The sequence below is a fragment of the Diabrotica virgifera genome, chromosome 2, assembly GCF_917563875.1.
Source record: "Diabrotica virgifera virgifera chromosome 2, PGI_DIABVI_V3a".
Classification (NCBI taxonomy): domain Eukaryota; kingdom Metazoa; phylum Arthropoda; class Insecta; order Coleoptera; family Chrysomelidae; genus Diabrotica; species Diabrotica virgifera.
This window is the reverse complement of record NC_065444.1, coordinates 488,645-511,891: the sequence shown is the minus strand read 5'-3', so window position 1 is coordinate 511,891 and position 23,247 is coordinate 488,645. Positions and strand designations below refer to the sequence as shown.

The 23,247-nt window shown below is 33.1% G+C and overlaps 2 protein-coding genes across 3 annotated transcripts in view; one reads left to right on the top strand and one right to left on the bottom strand.

Annotated features, from left to right (window-relative positions):
* Positions 1-21,009, bottom strand: part of LOC114335669 (sorting nexin-14) — a 28,170-nt gene extending 7,161 nt beyond the window's left edge. The window contains exons 1-12 of one of the 2 annotated variants that reach the window (XM_028285944.2): positions 20,915-21,009; positions 14,818-15,183; positions 14,497-14,761; positions 12,003-12,379; positions 9,833-10,149; positions 8,760-9,040; positions 7,066-7,127; positions 6,858-6,896; positions 4,468-4,699; positions 3,652-3,836; positions 399-671; positions 149-336 (exon numbers count right to left, since the gene is read on the bottom strand). In XM_028285944.2, coding sequence (XP_028141745.1) covers positions 149-336; positions 399-671; positions 3,652-3,836; positions 4,468-4,699; positions 6,858-6,896; positions 7,066-7,127; positions 8,760-9,040; positions 9,833-10,149; positions 12,003-12,379; positions 14,497-14,761; positions 14,818-14,930 — 2,332 coding nt within the window. In that variant the 5' untranslated portion in view covers positions 14,931-15,183; positions 20,915-21,009. The remainder of the gene's footprint in view (positions 1-148; positions 337-398; positions 672-3,651; positions 3,837-4,467; positions 4,700-6,857; positions 6,897-7,065; positions 7,128-8,759; positions 9,041-9,832; positions 10,150-12,002; positions 12,380-14,496; positions 14,762-14,817; positions 15,184-20,914) is intronic. The other variant, XM_028285946.2, reaches the window with a different exon arrangement.
* Positions 21,010-22,218: 1,209 nt separating this feature from the next.
* Positions 22,219-23,247, top strand: part of LOC114335670 (uridine-cytidine kinase-like 1) — a 65,748-nt gene continuing 64,719 nt past the window's right edge. The window contains exons 1-2 of the mRNA XM_050643280.1: positions 22,219-22,429; positions 22,601-22,737. Of these exons, the coding sequence (XP_050499237.1) occupies positions 22,377-22,429; positions 22,601-22,737 (190 nt within the window). The 5' untranslated portion in view covers positions 22,219-22,376. The remainder of the gene's footprint in view (positions 22,430-22,600; positions 22,738-23,247) is intronic.

Below are 23,247 nucleotides of genomic sequence, written 5' to 3'. Positions count from 1 at the left end.
ACATTCGCGACTGGACCGCGTTAAACAAACAGACGCTGTTAAGAAAAGCAGAAGGTAGAGACAAACTTGCAAATGGTTATAACCAATCTTCATTAGTGGAGTCAGCACTAGAAGAGGAAGAAGATAAGTTTAGAAGTAATATACTTACTAAGGTAGAAAGCACTTTCTGTAATTCCATCAGGACTTAATGAGTTGCTCATCGTATCTTTCAAAATGTTATATGGTACTCCAAAATTATCATTAAAAACCTGATTTCTATAAGTTTTCGGAAAAGACCCCATGTGTTTTGAAATCAACGAATCCGTTTCTTCTCCGATCTCTGCCCATTCAAATTTGCTATAATTTTAAAATTAGATCGGTAAAATATAATTTTGATGTAATAATTTATTAGTTCTTACTCAGTCTTTGTAACTCCAGTAGACATCAAAAACGAATTCATGAAGGGATCCAGATGTTGGCCCTTTTCTTTCCTTAGCTTATACGCCACTGACTGATAAATATTGCCGATGTCTTGAATGTTGGACGCATTGGCTGCCAAATATGTAGCGAAATCTTGTTCTGTGGTCAAAAAATAGTACAGCAAATCGCTTCCCTTCAGATTAGACTTCTTTAACAGTTTTCGTATAAATTCTTCGTACTTTACTAATCTAGTTTCTATGGAAGATCCAGCTCTGAAAAAACAACCCACCAGTATTATTAAAATATTCCCTATATCCCAAATACGATACTTAAGGCCTGGTTTGTCTGACCAGATAGGCCCGAAATATTTCGTTGATATACCATGAAAAATATCGATCTCAGGGAATTATTCCGTTCAGAAATTTTGTCTCTTTGTAGTTTGTATCCATGCAGTAATTTCGTTGCGTTTATCGCAGTTTTGAACGGAATAATTCGCTGAGATAGAGCGATCTTTTTCGTGCTATATCAATGAAATATTTCGGGCCTATCTGGTCAAACAAACCAGGCCCTTACTTGACCGGCCAGTCGGCAGAAATAAAAACAGAATTGCTATCGGTTCAAGGTCCCAAGCTATTAATAGCATACGCAGATGACATTGATCTCGTTGGAGACTCCATCCTATCCATAAAAGACATTTTCAATAAGGTGGACGGAGCAACAAGTGAAGTAGGGCCGAAGATTAGTGAAGAGAAGACGAAATATATGTGTCTAAATAGAACGACACGAAGAGACAGGATAGGACAAAATGTGACAGTCAACACCTTCAATTTTTAAAGAGTACATACAACGTTTTAAGTATCTGCTGGCCGTAATCACAGCTGACAACGATGTTACTGAAGAAATAAAAGACAGAATCCAATCGCTGTCTACTTGCACTGGATAAGCTTATAAAATCAAAAAAACTTACAAGAAGTTCCAAGATCGAAATCTATAAATCCATCGTCAGACCTTTACTAACATATAGATGCGAAACGTGGACGATGACTGAAGCAAAGGAAGAAAAGCTCAGAGGTTTTGAACGAAAAATACTTAGAACAATTTTCGGACCTCACCACGACATCACTACAAATCAGTAGGATCAGAGTTGTCCAAGACCATGTTGTCCAAGAAATTAAATAACAGCGACTAAGATGGGCAGGCCACGTGCACAGACTTCAAGAGAGACTTGTAAAACTGGTATGGGAGGAGATTCCTACAGGCAAAAGACCACTTTTCAGTCTCAGAATGCGATGTAGTCCATGTGGTGAGACCGCTCCCGTCTGAAAAAATTTCTGATTCGGTTTCTTTGTGGATTCCTATTCAAAAATGTCCCCTTTCAACAAATCTGAAGGGTGCCGGGCGGAATTTTTGGGCAGAAATTGTTTAAACAATTTTTTTAAACAAATACAAAAGATCACCTTTTTTGCTCTGAAACATATATTTTTAGGGTTTTTGAGTCATTCTAAACAAGAGAGGTATCTTGTCATTTTTCTCAAAATTTTGTAGTTTTCGAGTTATAGGCGATTTAAAATCTGAAAAATGCGAAAATACGCATTTTCGAAGCTTAAAAACTAATATTTCAATTAGTATTTTTGAGGTTGCCAGATACTTAAATTGAAGACTAAACATTCAGCTTCAAGATTCTGAAGAGTGATCGCGTCTAACCTTAATTTATACTGTTGTTTTTAAATTGTTATAAATGCGTGTTTATCCGATTTTTTTGCCGGTGCGGCGCGCACTATTTAAAAAATCTCCTAGTTTCCTCCGAAAAGATTTTTTTCTATGGATGCTATACAATGTGCAACTTCTCTCACTACTTACATACATTCAAAACGAGAATTTCTCAGGCTGTGAGAAAAGTCGGCCATTGCAGTGAGAAATATTTTTTCTCACGGGTTCTATACGTAGAATCGCGGTTTCCATGGACAAATGCACAATACAAACACAAATATTTTTGCAAATAAAATGTGTCAAATCAAAACTTACCAGGACCTTTCAAAACTGTTCAAATATAACTGAAACTATAATTTTAAATAAATAAAAGTATATACATATTAAGAATATTAAATACCTATATATGTGTATAATATGTATTTTATTTCAATTTTGGCATATAATCTACATAAAAGCACGTAAATTATTTAATTTTAAAGTTTGAACTCTTGACAAAAACGCATCCATAGAAAAAGTACAGTGTACAACACGAGAGAAAACGACATATTTCTCCCTCGCTTGATTTGCAGCACTCGCCTCGTACCTCGGCTCGTGCAAACAAACTTCTGCGCTCGTGAGAAATATGTCTTTTTTTCTCTCTTGTTGTACAATATACTATTTCTAGATTCTTTGGGATATTCTAAATAAAATAAGGTTCCTGACATTTTTCTCAAAAGTTAATAGTTTTAAAGTTATAAGCGATTTAAAATCCGAAAAATACCAAACATTTGGCATATTCGGATTTTAAATCGCTTATAACTTTAAAACTATCAACAAATGGGAAAAACGCCAAACTTATTTTATTTAGAATGTCCCAAAGAATCTAGAAAAAATATTTTTCGGAAAAAAAGGAGGTTTTTGAAACAGAGCGCGCCGCACCGGCAGAAAAATCGGATGGACATGCATATTTAACAATTAAAAACCAACGGTTTAAATTAAAGTTAGACGCGATCACTCTACAGAATCTTGAATCTTGATGTTTAAACTTTAATTTAAGTATCTGGGCAACCTCAAAAACACTAATTTAATGAGTTTTTAAGCCTCGAAAATGCGTATTTTCGCATTTTTCAGATTTTAAATCGCCTATCATTCGAAAACTACCAATTTTTGTTTAGAATGACCCACAAAAATTAAAAATATATGTTCCAGAGCAAAAAAACGTGATCTTTGGTATTCGTTTAAAAAAATTGTTTAAACAATTTCTGCCCAAAAATTCCGCATGGCACCCTTCAGATTTATTTAAAGGGGACATTTTTGAATAGAAATCCACAACTTAACCGAATCAGAAATTTTTCCAGACGGGAGCGGTCTCACCACATGCCACATAATGGAGAAATAACATCCAAGTAGATCTCCGGAAAATGAACATTCTATTTGACCCTAGGTCCCTAGGTTGATGGAAGACCGAACAATTTAGAAAAAAGTTGTACAGTCAGCCAGTGCCAGGACCCACCCAGAGTTGTAGTGCTACATGATGATGATGATGATGATGATACTTACTTCCTAGAAGGTAAAGGAGAATCACAAATTTCACTTTCTCCGTGAAATTCTACTAATTTGGCCTTTAAAGTGTAAAAGTCTTGATCTTTCCTTAAAACTATCCAGTTCTTTTTAGTATCGCCAACATGAACATCCATTCTTTCAACGCTGACGTAGAAATATATCACTTTGTTTGTAGGGCTAGTCTAAAACATATTAAATTATTACATAGAGATTATGCACAATGACTAGACTATACAGTGCGTCCATAAAGTAAACCATAAATTCATTATTAGCTAAATAAACAACATTATTAGAAATTCCCGAAACAGGTTGATTTTTACTTTATTTTTTTTTTATTTAGCTTAATGCCTCGACAACTAATGGCCATTGGCATAATTTTTTGCATATTTTTTTTTATAATTCTCGTATCAAAGTTACGCGTGAAGTTAGGCGTATTAATGACAGTTGACCAACTTCAGGCGACCCATTCGCATTGCCAACAAACATTCAGGCGTAGAACGTGAACTGCCAATGAGAATCCCATTTCCCGACATAACCGAATGAGTTCAATACTGAACCTCAGTCAATTGAACTATAGATTAACTTAGTTATGAGAAATCAGCCCTAAGTATAACTACCTATTACCTTTTTTTACCTAAGTCAAAATTTTACCTCAAATTTGCTTTACTTAAAGAATTATACTTATTTGAGGTAACACTGATGATGGAATATTGATTCGGAAAACGTTCCGTTGTGATATAACCCCTTTTTAGAGATTTTAAATATACCTTTTATAAGATAAGGTTTTTATTTTTTATATATGTAATAACTTACTTGAAAAGTAGGAATACTGATTTTCCAAGTACTCATATCCCTGAATAAACTTTTACATTCATGCAGAAATATCTCGTCGGTAGTACCGTTTTCTACAGACTGAGATTCGAGAGGAAAGAACGCGCCTTCTATTGGCTGGTTAGTTTTTAAAACTCCTTTGATTTTGCCCAAACTGCTACTAATTTTAGACACCGCACCCTGACCTGTTGTAGGCTCATAGTATTTCTTCAGTCTGAAAATATTGTGGTATGTAAGACTGTAAGACATTTTCAAAATATCAGTGATAAATTATTGATGTCAATGTCAAGCAACACAGTGAAAACTAAATAGCGAATAACACAAATGTGATTTTTTGTATGATCGCTGTACTATTGTTTCTAGTTGTGCTTGATGATGTATTGATGAAATCCTTAAGTTTCATTATGATTTTAAAATTAAAGAGTAAATTTAAATACACCACTCCAAGAAATAAACGCACCACAAATAGGTAATTTTTGATGTCTCGAATTTCCTAAACCTGTTGTCCAATTTAAGTGATTTTTTAATATGTTATAGCCTTGTTCTTTAACAATATCGCTGTAATAAAATTGTTGGTAGACAGGTAAATTGTCACTGTATACCAGGTGTACCAATCAAACTATGTTTTTTTTCTCAAAGTTCAGCACACCCTGTGGAATACTCTAGCACTCTAGCATTTATAAAATACTGAAATTAAATTCCAACTACAGCCTCACGTTTTCTTAACATTGTGTTTTTTAATTTATTCGCTTATGCTGGATAATATAAAAGTTAGGTATTTTAACAACTAGCCATGTTCTTCATCAATACGGGGTGTTTCTAAATAAGTGCGCCAAACTTTAAGGGGTAATTCTGCATAAAAAAATAATGACAGTTTGCTTGATAAACACATGTCCGCAAATGCTTCATTTCCAAGATACGGCATGTTTAAATTTGTCTTATCGATTGATGATTTATTTATTGTTCTAAAACCGGTTAAGGTATGCAAATGCAATTTGGTGGGTTTTAAGAGGTAGTTATTGTGCATTTTTTGACATACAATTAAATATTTTATATTCACCATTGGTGTACATACGGGTAATATGACCTGTATGCGTGCCAATGGAAAATATAAAATTCTTAATTGTCTGTCAAACAATGCGCAATAACTACCTCTTAAAACCTACCAAATTTCATTTGCATGTTTTAACCGTTTTTAGAGCAATAAATAAATCGTCGGTTGGTAAGACAAATTTCAACATCCCGTATCTCGAAAACGAAGCATTTGCGGACATAAGTTTATAAAGCAAACTGGTATTTCTCTTTTATGTAGAATTACCCGTTAAAGTTTGTTGCACACCCTGTATTGATGAAAAACATGGCTAGTTGTTAAAGTACCTAACTTTTTTATTATCCAGCATAAGCGGTTGAATCGAAAAACAGAATGTTAAGAAAACCTGAGGCTATAGTTGGATTTTAATTTCAGTATTTTATGAATGCTAGAATATTCCACAGGATGTGGTCAACTTCGAGAAAAAAAAAAACAGTTTGATTGGTACACCCGGTATACAATGACAATTTACCTGTCTAGCAACAAGATTATTACAGCGATATTGTTAAAGAATAAGACTATAACAGTACATTAAAAAATCACTTAAATCGGACAACGGGTTTAGGAAATTCGAACCATCAAAAATTACCCATTTTGTGGGGTGCCCGTTTTTCGTGCCGGTCAGTGTACATTATCAACGCAAGATCTTCTATTTTCTCAAATTAGTTTTCAATTCGCTCTTATATTAATCCACCGTACAACCTTCTCAAATGAGCTAATAACGCTTATACCTCTGTAATTTTTACATTTCTCTTTGTCTCCTTTTTTTGTGGATGGAGCTCATACACGCCACACTCCAATCTTCTGGAATATTTTATTGTTTGATTAGACATTTTATTTAAGATCTCCACCAACAACTCTATTAGTATTGACGATCCGAGTTTTATGAATTCAATGGGGATGTTTCCAGGTCCTGTGGCTTTCCCGGTTTTCATTTACCTCGTCTTACTTTCGTCTTACCTCGTCCACACTGAGTGGCTGTTGTCCGTTTTCGACTATTGGATAGGTCCTGAAGCCTCCGTAATTTATTTAGCAATGTGGCCATGCTTCCGTCAATAGGAATCTGTAATATTCTTCTCATTCTGGGACTTTGAATGACAAAAAAAATGGATGAATTCATAATGTGAATCTGTGAATAATGTGACTATTATAAGATTCTGACGAAAATAATGATTTATTGAGCTGTCAATATTTGATGTAGTTAACACACGAAGAGTGAATACAAAATCAATGTAGCTAAAGTAAGCACAAACAAAAAAAAGTTTCCAAATTGCTACCTTACCTATCTTTACTTGGAGAACCAAATGACAACAACGGTGTTCTGCATTAGTAAATAAAAGCTTAATTAGTAAAGGGGCAAAAATGGAGAATAAAAAAATCACAACGTAACACAGAGATAATATTGAACTTTCTGTTAATCAAATATCTGATTCAAGTAAAATAAAATAAATTAGTAGTGCAGTAGGTTTAAAAAAATATTTAACACCTACTTGTTTTGTCCTTGTTTGTTAAAACCAGTCATTGCTTTGGGGCCGCATATATACCCATAAAACTAAAAAGAAAAACATTACGAGCAAACAAAACCATCCAAACATTTATCACCAAAGATTTGGAAATTATTTTAATTAGAACATATTGAAATAAAATGTTACAAAGGTACAGAAATATTAGACCTGGATCCCACGTACCAAAAAAAGTTGATTAATAGCAAGCTGAAAAATTGTTAATAGCTTAACGGTGTCTAGTCGGACAAACTTTGATGTATGGGAACACTGGAACAAGGGAAGTTTCAATTGTGGAACGTGATTTTAATTTTAGAACGTGTCATCCTGACAAGTTTATGATTGTGAAAACAAGCAGGTTTTAACTTTATTCAATAGCAAACTTTATACAGTGCGCTGGAATAAGTGTTACCCCCCCCCCCATGCTAACTTAGTTATTTTTAGCATATAAGCAAAACGCTTGGACTGCTCGATTTTTAAAATAATCATAGTATGTTATAGCATCAATGTTTCGAACATTACGTGATCCCTCTTCAGGTGACAGACATGATTTTTTTGAATGGGAAAGTACATCATGTGACACCTCATTTAAAAGCTTTTGAAATACTGATTACAAAAATGTATACTACTTGCGCAAAGTTTCGGTCCAAAGATTTTTAAATGCATTAATTTTTTTTGAATCCTGAGAAAACTAATAAGAATTTTTGAAAAATTTAAACGCAAAATGAAAGATTACATTATTACCGAGGGTCGAAAATCGCTAAAAACTTCTATAATATTTATTCTAATAAGTTACAGGAGTGAAAACGAAGAGAAAATTTAGTATGATTTTTAATTTCAAATATATCATTCAAAAGACACTTTCTGTTTATTCTAAGGGACTTTCTGCCCTTGGTAATAATGTAATCTTTCATTCTGCCTTTAAATCAAAAATACTAATTAATACTAGTTTTCTCAGGATTCGAAAAAATGAATGCATTTAAAAAGCATTTAACCAAAATTTTGCCCAAGTATTATACATTTTTGTAATCAGTATTTCAAAAGCTTTTAAATGAGGTATCACATGATGTACTTTCTCATTTAACAAATTCAAAGCTATGATTCTCTGAAGAGGGATAGCGTAAAGTTCGAAACATTGATGCTATAATATACTATGATTATTTTAAAAATCGAACTGTTCGAGCGTTTTGCTTATGTGCTAAAAACAAATGAGTTAATATGGGGGGGTAACACTTACTCCAGCGCACTGTATAATATAAGAAAAAATGTTTGTCCGACAAATATGTTGGGCATTTTAATAAGACCGACACGTAGAACATGTCAAATGACAGGAAATACGTTGGTGGTAAATAGCAGTCTGATTTTTGCATTAGAGTTTATTGAAAGGGTAACAAATCAATTGGAAGTTCTGTCGGACAAAATACATGGGACGTTTTCGTAGTCTTACGTTCGAAACTTGTAACTTGTTCCAGAATTAAAACTTCCCCTGTTCCAGTATTCCCGAACATCAAAGTTTGTCCGACTAGACACCGTTAAGCTATTAACAAAATTTCAGCTTGCTATTATCAACTTTTTTTGGTACGCGGGATCCAGGCATATTAATTTTATATCTAATTCTTTTACATGACATTAAAATTATCCCAAAACTTTTGTGACATATGTTACATCTACCTTAAACTTACCTCATTGCTATGGAAAAACTGTGGCAACCATACACTCTCCAGAACATTAAAGACGAAATCGTATGCAGTATAAAGCAGCTTCGATAGCTTAGACAGTTTTTCGACGGCATAATCGTCTTGCATCAAAAATTTAAAATCTTCAGATATTTCTGACGGACAACTGATAAAACTGAAACTGTTCTTATCTAAATATTCTTTGTAGAGTTTTTTAGCCTCGACGTGAAGCTCTTCGACTTGCTTTTTGCTCAATTCTGGTGTCAGCAACTTTACATTGAAGTCATCTAACAAAAAATAAGTAGTTTCATTTATAGGCTGATCAAATAAAACAAAATCAAAATGCATTTGATTCGACATAGGTTGGAATAAATTTTATATCAAAGGTTAGGTGAAATCAAAAAATATTTTCAAGAAAGTATATGATTTATATAGGGGGATCTTTGTTTAAATCATGAAAAATGGGTCGTTTTTACACACAATTTACTTTTTTAACTGCTGCGATAATTAATATTTTTATGAAGGTTTTAACGATTTTTTTTTCTGCAAAGTTGAAGGGAAAAGCTTTTATTTAAGACTTGCTAGATTAAATTTGGTCCTTAGTTTATTTAAATAATTATAAATCAAGCTTGAAAAAGAAATTTGCAAAAATTATTATGTGGATTATAACCAAGCACTATAAATATTTTATTTTGCAGGAAAAGTTGCATTATGTTACCAATATAAAGCATAGAAAAATTGATTAATTATACACTTTTATAAGGTGTATATATATTTTATTTTTGTGTATATTCATGACAAAATGACAAATGCATTTAGAATTCAAAATTTCAATTAAACTCCCTCCCCCCCCCCCCACCAAAATGTTTGTTTCGATATTTATGTTCCTGACAATTTTTCACACATTAAAAAAGTTTTTCTAGGACCATATTCTCTTGAGATTTGTTTGTTTATAAATTTTATCTATATAATTGCGTAACTACATCTATCAAACCTACTACTTGAAAATTACAAAATATTTGAAAATAATGCTTTTTATAGGACTGCAATCAATATATGGACAAAAAAGCAATACATACCAACAGCCAAACAAAACTGTAAAAGATTGACATTATCGTTATTCTTCAAAAACTGCATAAATGCATACAGTAGCTCAGTATTCTTTTTTATTTTATTCAAGCTTGTAGAAAACGATGAAACTTTGGATTCGGTTGAGATATAGTTGCATAAAAATTCGACTTCTTCAGTGTTTTGATTGCTTTTCGTTGTCTTTTTTGACTTGTATGTTGCTGCTAGGATAACAAGGTAATTTAAAATGTTTGGATCTGCTATTACGTCCATCATTGGTAGTAACACCCATCCGGCTAGTACCTCCCTCATCATCACTGAGAAATTTCTAGAATTATAAACCATCAACAATAAAAATACACTAATCACAAAAAGCATCGCATAATTTTTGAAACAGAAAAAAATTAAGTATAATTTTTAATTTTTAGCAGAATGTTATAATGCTTGTCTATCGTCTTCTTTAGGTATCTACAAATGCATTAAATTTCAAGTTGAAGCGTGTTTTGCAGAAAAAAAAAACAGTAAACAAAACTTTGTTGAAAGAGAATATTTACTTTGGACATTTGTGTTTGAGAATTCGATCTGTGCACTATGTCGGCTTGAGTTTTCAATGCGGAGGTGAGTTCTTACAAAAAAAAGAATGTGTGTGTACTTTGTACGCACGTAAGAAGATATTCTTCTATTATAGTCCGTTCGCTAAACTCAGACTCAACTAGCTAGTGATTTAAGCTAGTAATTTTGCCAATTTGATAAAATTGCCAAAAAAATAATTACTAAATAGTTAATAATTACTAAATATTTAGTAATTTTGCAAATTTTGTCAAAATTGGCAAAAAACAAAAAAGTTACGTACTAAAATCATTAGCCATTTGCGTCTGAGTTTAGCGAACCGACTATATATAGGTAATTTAAACGAAGTAAATATACTTAACAGGTTATTTGTATTTTATTTAAAAATTAAACTAACTTTCTTATCTACCACTTTCAAAAAATTTTTATTAAAATAACGAAAAATAAAAAAAGTATGAATCGTCTAGGATTAGAACCTGCGACCTTCCGTGTGCTTCCGTTCTCTGTCCCACCGCTCTGCCAACTACGCCATCGAGCCACTTGAATTGACGCGTAAGTTTCGGATATAATTACACAACACGGCTACAAACTGTAAAAATATTATGCCTACATATTTTATTATTTTACTACAGGGAAACACAAATCCAAAAACACAAGAATTATAATAAATAATACATTTCCTAAAATCACTAATATATTCTTTTAATGACTTATTTGCACGGTTACAGATACATACATACCTATCTTGAAAGATTAGCAATGAACTACATATGTACTGTCAGAACTACATACTGTCAGTGTGCGCAGGCGCGTGGTTGATGTACAATTTTACCCTCAATCGATTCGCCGCTAAAGAAGAATATCTTCAAAAAAAAAAAAACAGTAATATGACAACAGAACAAGCAGCCCAAGTTGTAGGTTTAATTGGAGATGGACGATCGCAGCAATATTTTGCTGATGTTATGCAAATCTATCAATCCAGCGTTTCAAGCTTTAAGTTTGTAGCTTGCTTTAAGAAGGTATATAGAGAAAGTAGAGGATACACAAGAGGACCAATGCCAGGACTTCCCAGGTGCACGAACCCCGAAGATGAACATTATTTACATCTGCAGACTTTTCATATAAATAGTTTTTACAGCTAGACAACTGTGAAATGATCTTTCCATAATGTGTGGCCCGTAATGTTTGGTTCGTAAAGTGCCAATTCGGTTGGCACTTTACGCACAGATTAAGGGAATTTGGAATCAGAAGCAGAATGCCTGCTACTGCTTCACTGTTAATGAGTACACACTGTATGGCACGTTTAAGTTAGACACCACAACAAGTAAAGATTATTGGTGATTGGGATATTAAAGACTGGACTAATATTATTTTTACTGATGAGTCAAGATTTGCACTTTCTGTATCTGACAGATTTTTCCTATCTTTCGTCTCTTCCTAACATCTGAGGTAGATCTTTCTTCTACCAGAATAGTAGAAAAGTATTTACCCATTACTCTTAGGAAAATACTAATAAATAGATTTTAGAGATAACTTTACATATTTAAACGAGAGTTAATAGAATGAATATAAATTTAAACAATTATAAAATATATTTAATAAGGATTTTACCTGCATTTTAAGTAGTTTCCCGGTAAAACGTGATTTAATAGTGACGACACTAAATGTCTCAAGTACCCCAGCTCATTCTTTCTATTTGTAGCAGCTGCATGTAATCTTTTCCCCAGATATTCAATAACTACTTCATTGAATCTAACATTTTTCAGCTTGGCTATTTGTTGAATGTAGAGATAGTCATCAATATGTCTTACTCCACACGGAACAAGTTTATTTGCTACAATATCACCAATGTCCAACTCCAATAACCTGTTTACTACTGTTGCAGTAGAAAATCTAAAGCAGTATCTTAATTCATTAACAAAGTCTTTATCGTCAGTGAAATGGTCATACCAGCTGGAGATAAATGTGCTGATTATTCTTTCATAAAACTAAAAACAAAAATAAAACATTTGATGAAATTAAGTGTATAGTTTACTATCTCAGGTTCACTGAAGATGGACTGATAAGTCTGAAAATGTTCGTTCTGAACAATTAATTATCTAAGGGTTATAATAAACAAATGTTTGTTTGCTAAACAACTGAAAAATAAATTTTCACTCTTATAAAACTAAAAATATCTTTTCTTCCTCTTTATATTCTCGTGTACTAGTTTTTTAATAAAGTGCGAATGAGTTATATATTCTTGGCTTTTACATGTTTCTTGCAAAGACTTATATGAAATTTAAGACTAGTAAAAGAGATAAGCAAACAAAAAAAATATTGTAAGATCAACTTAAAGTAAGTAATAGCATATGCAGATGATCTCTAGTGGTCATAGCAAAGACGGAGATGACACTTAATAAGAGAAATTAGATAAGGAAGCAAAGAGAATAGGGCTAGAAATAAACCAGCCCAAAACAAAATACATGACAATAGGGAAGGACAACATAACAACCCAGAAAATAACTAATATAGTCAGTTCGCTAAACTCAGACACAACTGGCAGGAGATTTTCGTAAGTAATTTGCCAATTTGGCAAAAAGAACAATTACTAAATAGTTAATAATTACTAAATAGTTCGTAATTTTGCCAATTTTGGCAAAATTGACCAAAAACACAAAAATTACCTACTAAAATCACTAGCCAGTTGTGTCTGAGTTTAGCGAACCGACTATAACACAGAATCATAAATTTGAAACTGTATCCACCTTTAGCTAATTGAGAGTAACAACAGAGAAAACCAAAAGAGAGGGAACAGTGGAAAGAATTCTGAAAGACAACATACATTTGGAATAAATAAAAATCTGCTGCAAAGGAAGACTCTAAGTAACAGAACAAAAATGAACCTTTATAAGACCTTTTGTTACATATGGGATGGAAACAACACCTATTAACAAGAAAGAGGAAGATAGTCTTCTGAAATTTGAAAGAAAAATCATTAGAACAATTCTGGGCCACAATGAAGCAAAAGAAGGTGAAATAATAATGAAAACAAATGCCGAAATTGAAGAAGAATAAAAGGGAGAAAATATATTCAGATACATAAAATCTCTTTGCTTAGAATCGATAGGACATATACAGAGACGCCCACATTCAGATATGCTGATAAGGATAACTAACTAGATATTACTATGGACCAAGTATAAAGGAAGGCCTAGAAGATGGCTGGATAATGTAGAAGATATCAGAACAATGAATGTTAAAGACTGGAAAGTTCAGTGCAAGCACGGGAAGAAATAGAAGAGTTGTGACAGCAGCAAAGACACACAGCAAGATATAAATGACATAGAGTCATAGAGGAATAATCAATCTAACCCAAGATTACGATTTTGAATGCCATGGTGTTAGCTATAATCCATAGGGAATGAATGAAAAGAGATAAACTAATAATTATCGATGGTTAAGAGCACAGATATAGTATGTCCACTTTTTGCTGATTTTAAGATAACATTATAAAAATATTCAGTAGGGTCATATGAATGTTCTGCATAATTATTGTAAGTCCAGAATGATTGTAAATGGGTTAAACAGCCTTGCCAAAATATAGTATTTCCCATTTGTACTAAAAACCGACTTGCACAGATATTTTATGTCCGTTTGGAAGTGCACAAACATAGTATGTTTTGGGACATACAATATTAGTGCTCACCTGATCAAACTTATCATGGCTGTAAATATTATTTGACCGGACATGCAGTAATATGCGGAAACAACCCTTATGTTGTATGTCCATACACATTTTCAAAAAAAAAATTTTTTTTAGCCCCATAATACATGATATTTTAAAAAATATCTACATTAAGCTAATAATGATACCCGAACTTATTACCCAAACATTATGATATATCAGTATATCAGCAGTATCAAACAAAAAGTAACGCGAAAACTTCAAAACGTTCTCCTCAACAATTAAGATATTTGGACATACTATATCTGCGCTCTTAACCATCGTTATATTTGTCAAAGAAAATTAACAATTGATCAACACAACATACAACTGGTATAGAGATTAACAGACCCACTAGTTTGTCTATAAAGAATATATATTTATTAAATTTGTCCTTACATGCTCTATCCGATTGTTCAACTCAGCTGTTATGTATATGTGCTTCCAAGGGGTGATACTTCTAGTTTGTTGATGTCTTCTGCAAGATAAATCATCACAAATGCTACAAGACGGTTTCAATGTCTTCTTAACACTAATGTGGCCTCTATAAAAGTTTATCAATCTTTGCAAATATATTGTTGTTTTGGTTTTGTATTTCACCAGGAACCAAGCTACAGTGAAACCAAAAAGATACGATACGTAGATAACCAATGCTCCGAGCGGCCTGAAATTTATGTATATGAAATTCCTTAAACCCTTCGCATATTAAAACGTTCTTACCGAAAAAAGATTCCAAATAATAGAACTGATAATGTAATTCCAATTGTAACTGTTCTCACTAACTTATCATCTGACACTAAACGTAAATTGTATTTAATTTCTTCATATACCATTCTTAATTTATAGGATAGATGCTTTATTTTCTGGAATATTTATGAATATTATTGATATCGATAATGTAAAAAAGTAATAAGGTTAGCTTCTTGCTTCTTTTCATAAATGTCAAAACAAAGATCTTCTTCTTCTTCTCTTCATTTGAATGGCCTTAGCTGCCAGGGCTATCCGGCCAGGATCCGTGAATATAGACTTGAATATTCAAGAGCCGTACCTGAGGTACATCTGGGCTTAAGCTCATAGCTCCTGAATCTGAAATATTAAGGGCCGGTACTTTATGTCTCCGTTAACAGCCGGTTAGTTAACCGAGGTTTAATCGGGACAGAAATATATGCAAAACATAGACATAAACGCAATTATACTTATTATTATATTCATAAATAATTATAATAATAATTATAATTGCTTTTATTACAACGCAAGAGGCCCTATGGGGTACTTTTCTGTCCCGATTAAACCCCGGTTAGCTAACCGAGGTTTAACCGGGACATAAAGTACCGGCCCTAAGAGATAAAAAAAAAACTTTGTAATTGTTTATAAGTTCCATAACTAAAGTTCTACTATTAATGGTCTAGTTCTAGTACTACCACGCAAAACCGCACTAAGCACAAAGCACATACATTGCAAGCAAGCATAAAGTCATAAAGTTTTTAAGCAAGCTACACACGAGTCATTGTTGATGTTAAAAACTTTTGCACTGCGATTAATGTCTTTGAGTTTAAATTTTTAAACAACACATCAGTTAATGTCGGATCACCTTCTAGTTCCCTTCTAAGCAACTGGGACTCTCTTTGGAACCTAGTACATTCCAATAAAACATGTTGTAAAGTTCCTACACTGCCACATAAACACTGGTTTGAATTCACTACCTTCAATCTAAATAAATGTACAGGAACACTACAATGTCCACTTCTCATACGACACATTTGTGTGATTATACCTCTCCCCAGGTTGGGAAATTTTGTAAACCATGCCTTTTTATATGGAACTGTAACTTGTGAGCAATAAGTAATTCCTTTTGCCTGTCCTATTTGTTGGAATCGATTTTCCCAACCGATCCATAGGTTTTCTTTATATTTAATTTGAAAATCTTTAAAGGAGGCCTTTGGTTCTTCACTAATGGGCAGCTTTCTTCCAAGATTCGCAAGATGGTCAGCTCTATCATTCCCAATAATTCCAGTGTGACTTGGAATCCATGCAAATTTAATTTCTCTATGTTGTTCATCAAATTCACATAGTTTTTGTTTTAGTTGGAGAGTTTGTGAGTCTATTGCCGCCTTGTAGCTTGATCTTGTGATTTTTTCTAGAGCACTCTTAGAATCACTACAGATGAGGCACTTTGTAAAATTATTCTGTTGCATTAACTCTAATGCTTTTTTAATGGCAAATACTTCTGCTGAGCAAATTGAATTAGCGGAGGGTAATCTTGCTGTTAACTGTGTTCTCTCGTTAAGGTATATCCCAATACCTACATTACCTTGTTTATCTTTGGATCCATCTGTGAAAATAAGTTTATATTCTGACCAGTTATTGAGGTACCATTCCATAAACTTGGTTTGGTTATTTGCTTCTTTGCCCATATTGACAGTTTCATAAGCCATAGGAGAAATCTGAATATTAAGTGGAAAGGAGTGACAAGGAAATAAGGAGCTATGTGCTACCTCATGAATTTCATGTAAAGTATTCTGGAAAGCAGCCAGTATTGGTGGGAAATATTTTCTTCTCCAAAAACTAAAGTAACCCAGAAAGACATTGTGAAATTGCTCAATTGAGGCATATATTGGGTTGTCATAGGCTACTACTTTTAAAATGAATGTAGATGCTAGCCATATTCTTCTGAGATCTAACGGTGTTTCTCCACACTCTGACAAAATTATATGAACTGGAGAAGACCTCATAAATCCCCCCACCACTCTAAGAGCTCTATACTGAACCTTATCCAATTTTGCAAGTAGAGAACGTGCACAACCTCCCAGAAAAATGGATCCATAGTCAAGATGTGATCTAATGTATGCCTTATATAGAGTGAGTAAAGTTGCAGGATGTGCTCCCCACCAAGTTCGACACAAACAACGAATAATATTGACTCCACTGGAAGCCCTCAATGCCATCTTTTCAATTTGACTTCTCCAAGAAAGGGAACTATCTATAATAACTCCCAAATGAGAAACTTCTTGTTTCCAATCTAAACGTGTGTTATTCACTGATATTAGTAAATTCGGAATATTATTCCTATTTCTATCAAAAAAAATTGCTTGACTCTTGCTAGATGACAGACACATTCCCATATCATGAAGTTTATTAGAAATACTTTCTACTGTACCATTCAATTTTTCCACAACATCCACCCAGCTGTTGCCGGAGCAATAGATGGCAACATCGTCTGCATACTGAGTAATTAGAACATCCTCTGGCACACAAAATGAAATTATATTGATGACAATATTAAATAGTACTGGACTCAAAGGGGAACCCTGAGGAAGGCCCACATTGGTAGTTCTTGGTCCTAGCAGATTTAAGGAAATAGGATCACGAACAGACACCAAACGATTAGTCAATAAATGTTTAACCAATTCAATAAGTAACCATGGCAAATTGAGATCTCCCAAAGCGTCCAATAATTGGATGATTGACACTTTATCATATGCAGAAGAAATGTCTAACATAACAGCAGCTGCTGGTTTCCTTTTTGAGATATTCATTGAGATTTCATTGACCAGATGAATTATGTTTTCAGACACCCCTCTACCTTTACGAAAGCCAGTCTGGAAAGGCGATAGGATCATAAAATGTTCTACATACCAATCTAACCTTATTTTTATCATGTTCTCTAAAAGTTTACTAACACACGATGATAAAACGATTGGTCTCCAGCCCGAAAGACAATTTATATTTTTATTGGGTTTGGGAATTAAACACACTGTTTGTGATTTCCATTGAGTGGGAATATGCATTCCCTCCTTTAAACATAAATTGAAAAATTTAACAGGAACTTGATTGCTGACTCTGGAAGATGTTGCAACATAGAAAATGTTATACCATCCTGGCCCGGCACAGTATCCTTTCGTTCAACCAAAACCAATGAAAGTTCGTTTAAAGTGAAGAGTTCACACTCGATAGTATTAGATTTCACTGGGTGAGACGCAATGTCCTCAAATACAGGTGGAGTCAATGAACAAAGCATTTCCTCCCCTAACGATGAATTACTAGGAGTTCTAACTGAGGCTTTAGTGAAAGCCTTATGGAAACTTCTCACTTTTCTCCACATTACTGATATTGGAGTATCAGGTGAAATTGTGGAACAAAACACAACAAATGATTTTTTCTTTTTGGATTTAAGTTCTTTTTTACAATGTGCCCTAATTTTTTTAAAATTAATGAAGTTTTCTAAAGAAGGTACCTGTTTGAACTTCTTGACTGCCTCCCTCTTTGATTTAATTAAAACTGAACACTCTTCATCCCACCAAGGTAATTGTGGTTTATGGAATCTAACACGCTTTTTCTTAGGGATGAACCTGTTTGCTGCGTCTAATATTAGGTTTTGAAAATCTGTGTAAGACTCATTAGGGATGTTGTTAATGTTAGACTCAATATATTGGTTGAATTGTTCCCAATTGGCTTTTTTCACATTAAAGATACTGCGATCTTGAAGAGGGTCATTTCCTTGGGGACTATTTCTATCCTGCCCGTAACACACTACAAAAGGAAAGTGATCACTTGCTCCTATCTCTGGAAAAACTTCCCAGAGGCAGTCCACAGCCAAACCTGCAGATGCTATAGCTACGTCAGGGACACTGTTTGAGTCAGGCGGTGAGATTCTTGTCGCCTCACCCGTATTGAGAAAACACAAGTTATCCTCCTCCAAAAGATCTGCAAGACGATTGCCGTTCGGATTGTTAGATGATGAACCCCATAAAGAATGTTGGCAATTCAAGTCACCTATGAAGAAAAACGGTTTATCACACATTTGAACCAATTCTCTAAAGATCTCCTTACGAAAACGAACATCTGGTGTCTTATACGATCCTATAATAAAAATTTTTTCAAATTTGATAATGATAGCCTGCCATTTTTCAGGCAAGTGAATATGTGAAATGTCTATCCTATCAGCTGCCAGAGACTGATGAATAAGTACAGCTATTCCACCCCATCCATCAATCCTATCATCCCTATAGCAGTAAAAATTGGGAATATGCAAGTGCTGTGAAAATTTCAGATGTGTTTCATTTAGAAGAATGATATTAACATCGTATTCGTTAAGAAACACCATTAGATCTTGCTTATTGTTAAAGAAACCATTAATATTCCAATGCAAAATATTAAATATCATAACTATATATATATATATATATATATATATATATATATATATATATAATTTGTTACTATTATTATTTTTTTTTTATTTTTAATATAAAAAATAATATATTATATTATCTGTAAGAAATAAATGAAAATTCAGTCAACACTACTTTTACTAAAATTAGATGTATTATGTGACTCATCAAAACCTGCAAAATCCATATTATTATCAGAGGTTAAATCAACGTTTTTTGAAAATACACTATCCTGAGAATGTACACGATTGCTTGTTAATGAGAGTGCAAAACTTGGGCCTTGTGATCCCGTATACTTTTGTGAATCATTTAATTTGTTTAAAATCGGTAATCTAGGTAAATTTCTGCTTAGATCCTCATTTAATAGAGCTTTATGCGCCTCTTTGTCATAACTAATGTCTTTAAGAATTACTTTATTTTTCCTTTTAACTGGGACCACATGACTTTGACTCTGGAAATGGGGAGTGGAGGATGGGGATTTTTGAAGTGCTTGAGTAAATGCTCTGGGTGAGCTGGATAGTAAAGAAGGAAAATCCCTACTTCTCCTCTGAAACATTCTCGAATTCTCTGGCTTTTCCTTAATTGGGGGAAACAGCTTGGCAGCTTCAAAAAAGGTGAGATCTTGGAAGACCATTACTTCATTTATCTTTTTCTGTCTTTCGAATTCTTTGCAAATTTTATTTGTGGCAAGGTGATCAAGATCGCAGTATAGGCATTTTGGTACAGAAACTGTGCAGCTTTGTACTGTATGTTCATCGGAACATTTCGGGCATCTTGCTTTTCCCCTGCACTGTCTTTGTGAGTGCCCAAATCTTAGGCATTTGAAGCATTGCTGTACAGGAGGGATGTATGGATCTACTGTTACCAAGTTTGAATATATGATTATTTCTTTAGGGGGAGTTCTTACGTCAAAGAGTAGTTGTACAGTTCCTGTTGGAATGTATGTAACGGTCCCACTGCTATCTAAAACTCTTCTGTTAAGTCTTCTGGCCGATATAATTTTCACGTTTTTTTGTAATTTACTGTCGTTAACTATGTTTTCCATTGAAATATTTATACTTACATCTCTAATAATACCCCTTGATGTTAGCATTTTTTGAGGTATATAAGCAAGAAATCCTTTCTCAAGGATTTCTGTACTATTTAGTACCATATTTGCCTGTTTGGAGGTGTTAAAAATTACTCCAATTCTATTCATGCCTTTTCTACTAATTTCTTTAATTCCAGTCGTACCCATTGTATGAAATACTTTCCCAATATCCATAGGATGGATATTTCCTGCTTTTCCCTTGTCACTCTCTATCATAATAAGGAATGGGCCGAAGTCAGTGTCCTTGTATTCAACTTTTCTTCTACTAATATTTTCAATCCTAGATGATAAGTTATTAACTTCTGTTAACATGATCTGATCGTTTTGGAATTTATTTTTTAAAGCACAGAGTTCTTTTTCTATTAAATTAATGTTATTTTTATGTCTCAGGGCTAGCATGTGTATGGAATTTAAAAAATTTTGCGAGTTCAACGAAAGCAAAGCATAGATCCCGCCCCCTTTGTCAGGGGGGCCGGGAGAGTTAGTGTCCATCTCCTAAGCCAGCCTCTACTCTACTATACTACTGCTACTATGATTATATAAAGGCAAAACTTACAGAAAAGTCCTTAGTATTTCTAATTCACTACTAACGTATTATCCCGTTTTAACTTTTAAATTAACTACTAAATTAATGTTCAAACACTAACTAGCTATATCTACAGTATAATTACTTAATTTATAACAATTTTAAAACGATGATTTAAGATTTTTCTAAAAAATAAAACCGTCATCAACAATCAACTGCATCAACTGTCATAAAATAAATCAAAACAAAGATCACAACAAAGATGAAATAAGGCAAGTCAAATATTTTGAAATTATTGGCAACATTGACAAGCTGTCAAATAGAGGGCCGATGAATATATGGTTGGTAGGGCCGATGCACCTCATCCGCGTGATGTCACACAATACCAACACAAAATATTTAAGTCGTAGGTCGGACACGTCGGACATGTTGTACGAGCATCAGCTGTGGTTTGTAATAATTTTTAAATAATTATCTTGTTATGGTAATTAGTGTTTTTGTGAGTGTCATTAGTGTTTTTGTGATTCTTATTTCGAAATTTCAAGCCATGGTGGTCTTGCCAACCAACAGGCCGACGTGTTAGATGTGGCAACGCTGTAAAGCTGTCAAGTAGAGGGCCGATTTATAGATTATATATAAGTGGGCATATAGCGGGAAGAATACAATTTTAAAGGGATATATTTGATTAAATTAATAAAAATATTATTTATTTTACTTAGATAATGCACACATTATGCAAAACACACAAAATGCATTCATTGTAGATGTGATATAACAAAAACTTTTTAAAAGAAAAGGTAGGCAATCAAAATTAAACTCATGAAAGAATTGTTTTAAGGACTTTGAAATTTAGATACTTCTCTTTTTTATCACTTTTATCAGATTGTATTTTATAGTGAATTGATTTATTAACATTATTAATAAAAATGTTAGCTAAAATATGTAATATTAAATCAGTAAGAAATTAAGTTTATTCTTTGACGCTTTTAATTAATAGTAACATAGTATTTACATTGTAAAAAATTGTTATCCAAAATCAAATTAGTGTTTTTAGAAACTAGCTTTTACTGTAGAAACAGCCCTTTATTTAAGAGGTATTTTTCTTGGAAAAGTATTCAAAAAACCAAGAAAATGTATGTGCATAATAAAATATGCACCAGAGATAAGGTATATATAAGTAGAATATGCACACAGATATGCACACTGATATGCACACAGATATTTTTCTAGGACTTCTATTCACTCTTGTTAAATTTCGATGTTCTGGTCACAGAACAGAAAATTCTAGCCTTGTGTTACGTGACAAGTTCAAATTGCCTATTTTTTGAAAATTTTGACAAGTGACACACCAAATGATGTAAAACATAACCTAAAATTTTAATAGACGTGCTTGAAACTTGAAAGTGAAGTTTTATAATAAACATTTTTAAAACCATCTGAATCACATCACACAGTAGCTTTTTTTCCGTTTATCTTTTAAAAAATAATTGAAATGGCTGCTAAAATTAATATTATTGATCCACCTTCGTCGGCGAGTTCTGATAGGTAAGCCTCAAAGGCACAATATTGTTTTTTGTAAATTTAAATTATAAAGCCCTATTCGTTAACAAATTTACAAATATAGAAGTTTGGTCTAAATCAAATTCAATTGTTGTATTTATAACTTACTCGGAATTTCTCTGTTTACAATTGAGTTCAAGTTAAATCTATTTTTAGTGATCTAGAGGAAACGCATGCCGATTTTTCGGAGGTTTTTCCGGATATAGAAATCGAGGAAGAGAAAAGTGGAGATTTTTATCACACGCCAGCATCTCCAATAACTGTACCTTATTGTCCCAGACCACCCTCAACAGGTATTTATGTCACGATTTTTAAGTTTTTTTATTAAAATTCTGACATCTATTTTCGCGTAAAAACAGTTTTAGGTCATTGTTCTGAATAAAAAATATATTGAACTATAAATCGCAACTTTGAAAACATGTTATTTTAAGTGTTGAAACATTAAAGATAATATTAATAGGAGCCAAATAAAATAATACAATTGAAAAACAGGTATGTATGAAAATAACACAAAAGGTGGAAAACAATACATTGTAATAATGCAGTCAGTGAGGGTATTTGACTCTGAATTCCATTCTTCTGCATCAATTTATATTTTCACTGTATTCACTTAATTCTAAGCAAAAACTGTTTTCAGGCACTTTTCAAGCACTACAAAAGATATTGGTAGCAGTATACCTAGTGTGACCAACTCCAATTCAGTCGAATTCGGGACAAGGCAGAAAAAAAATTCCTGAAATCCGGGACTTTGCTATGAAAATCAGGCCATTTTTTTTATTTTTAAATATAGAACTTTAATATCA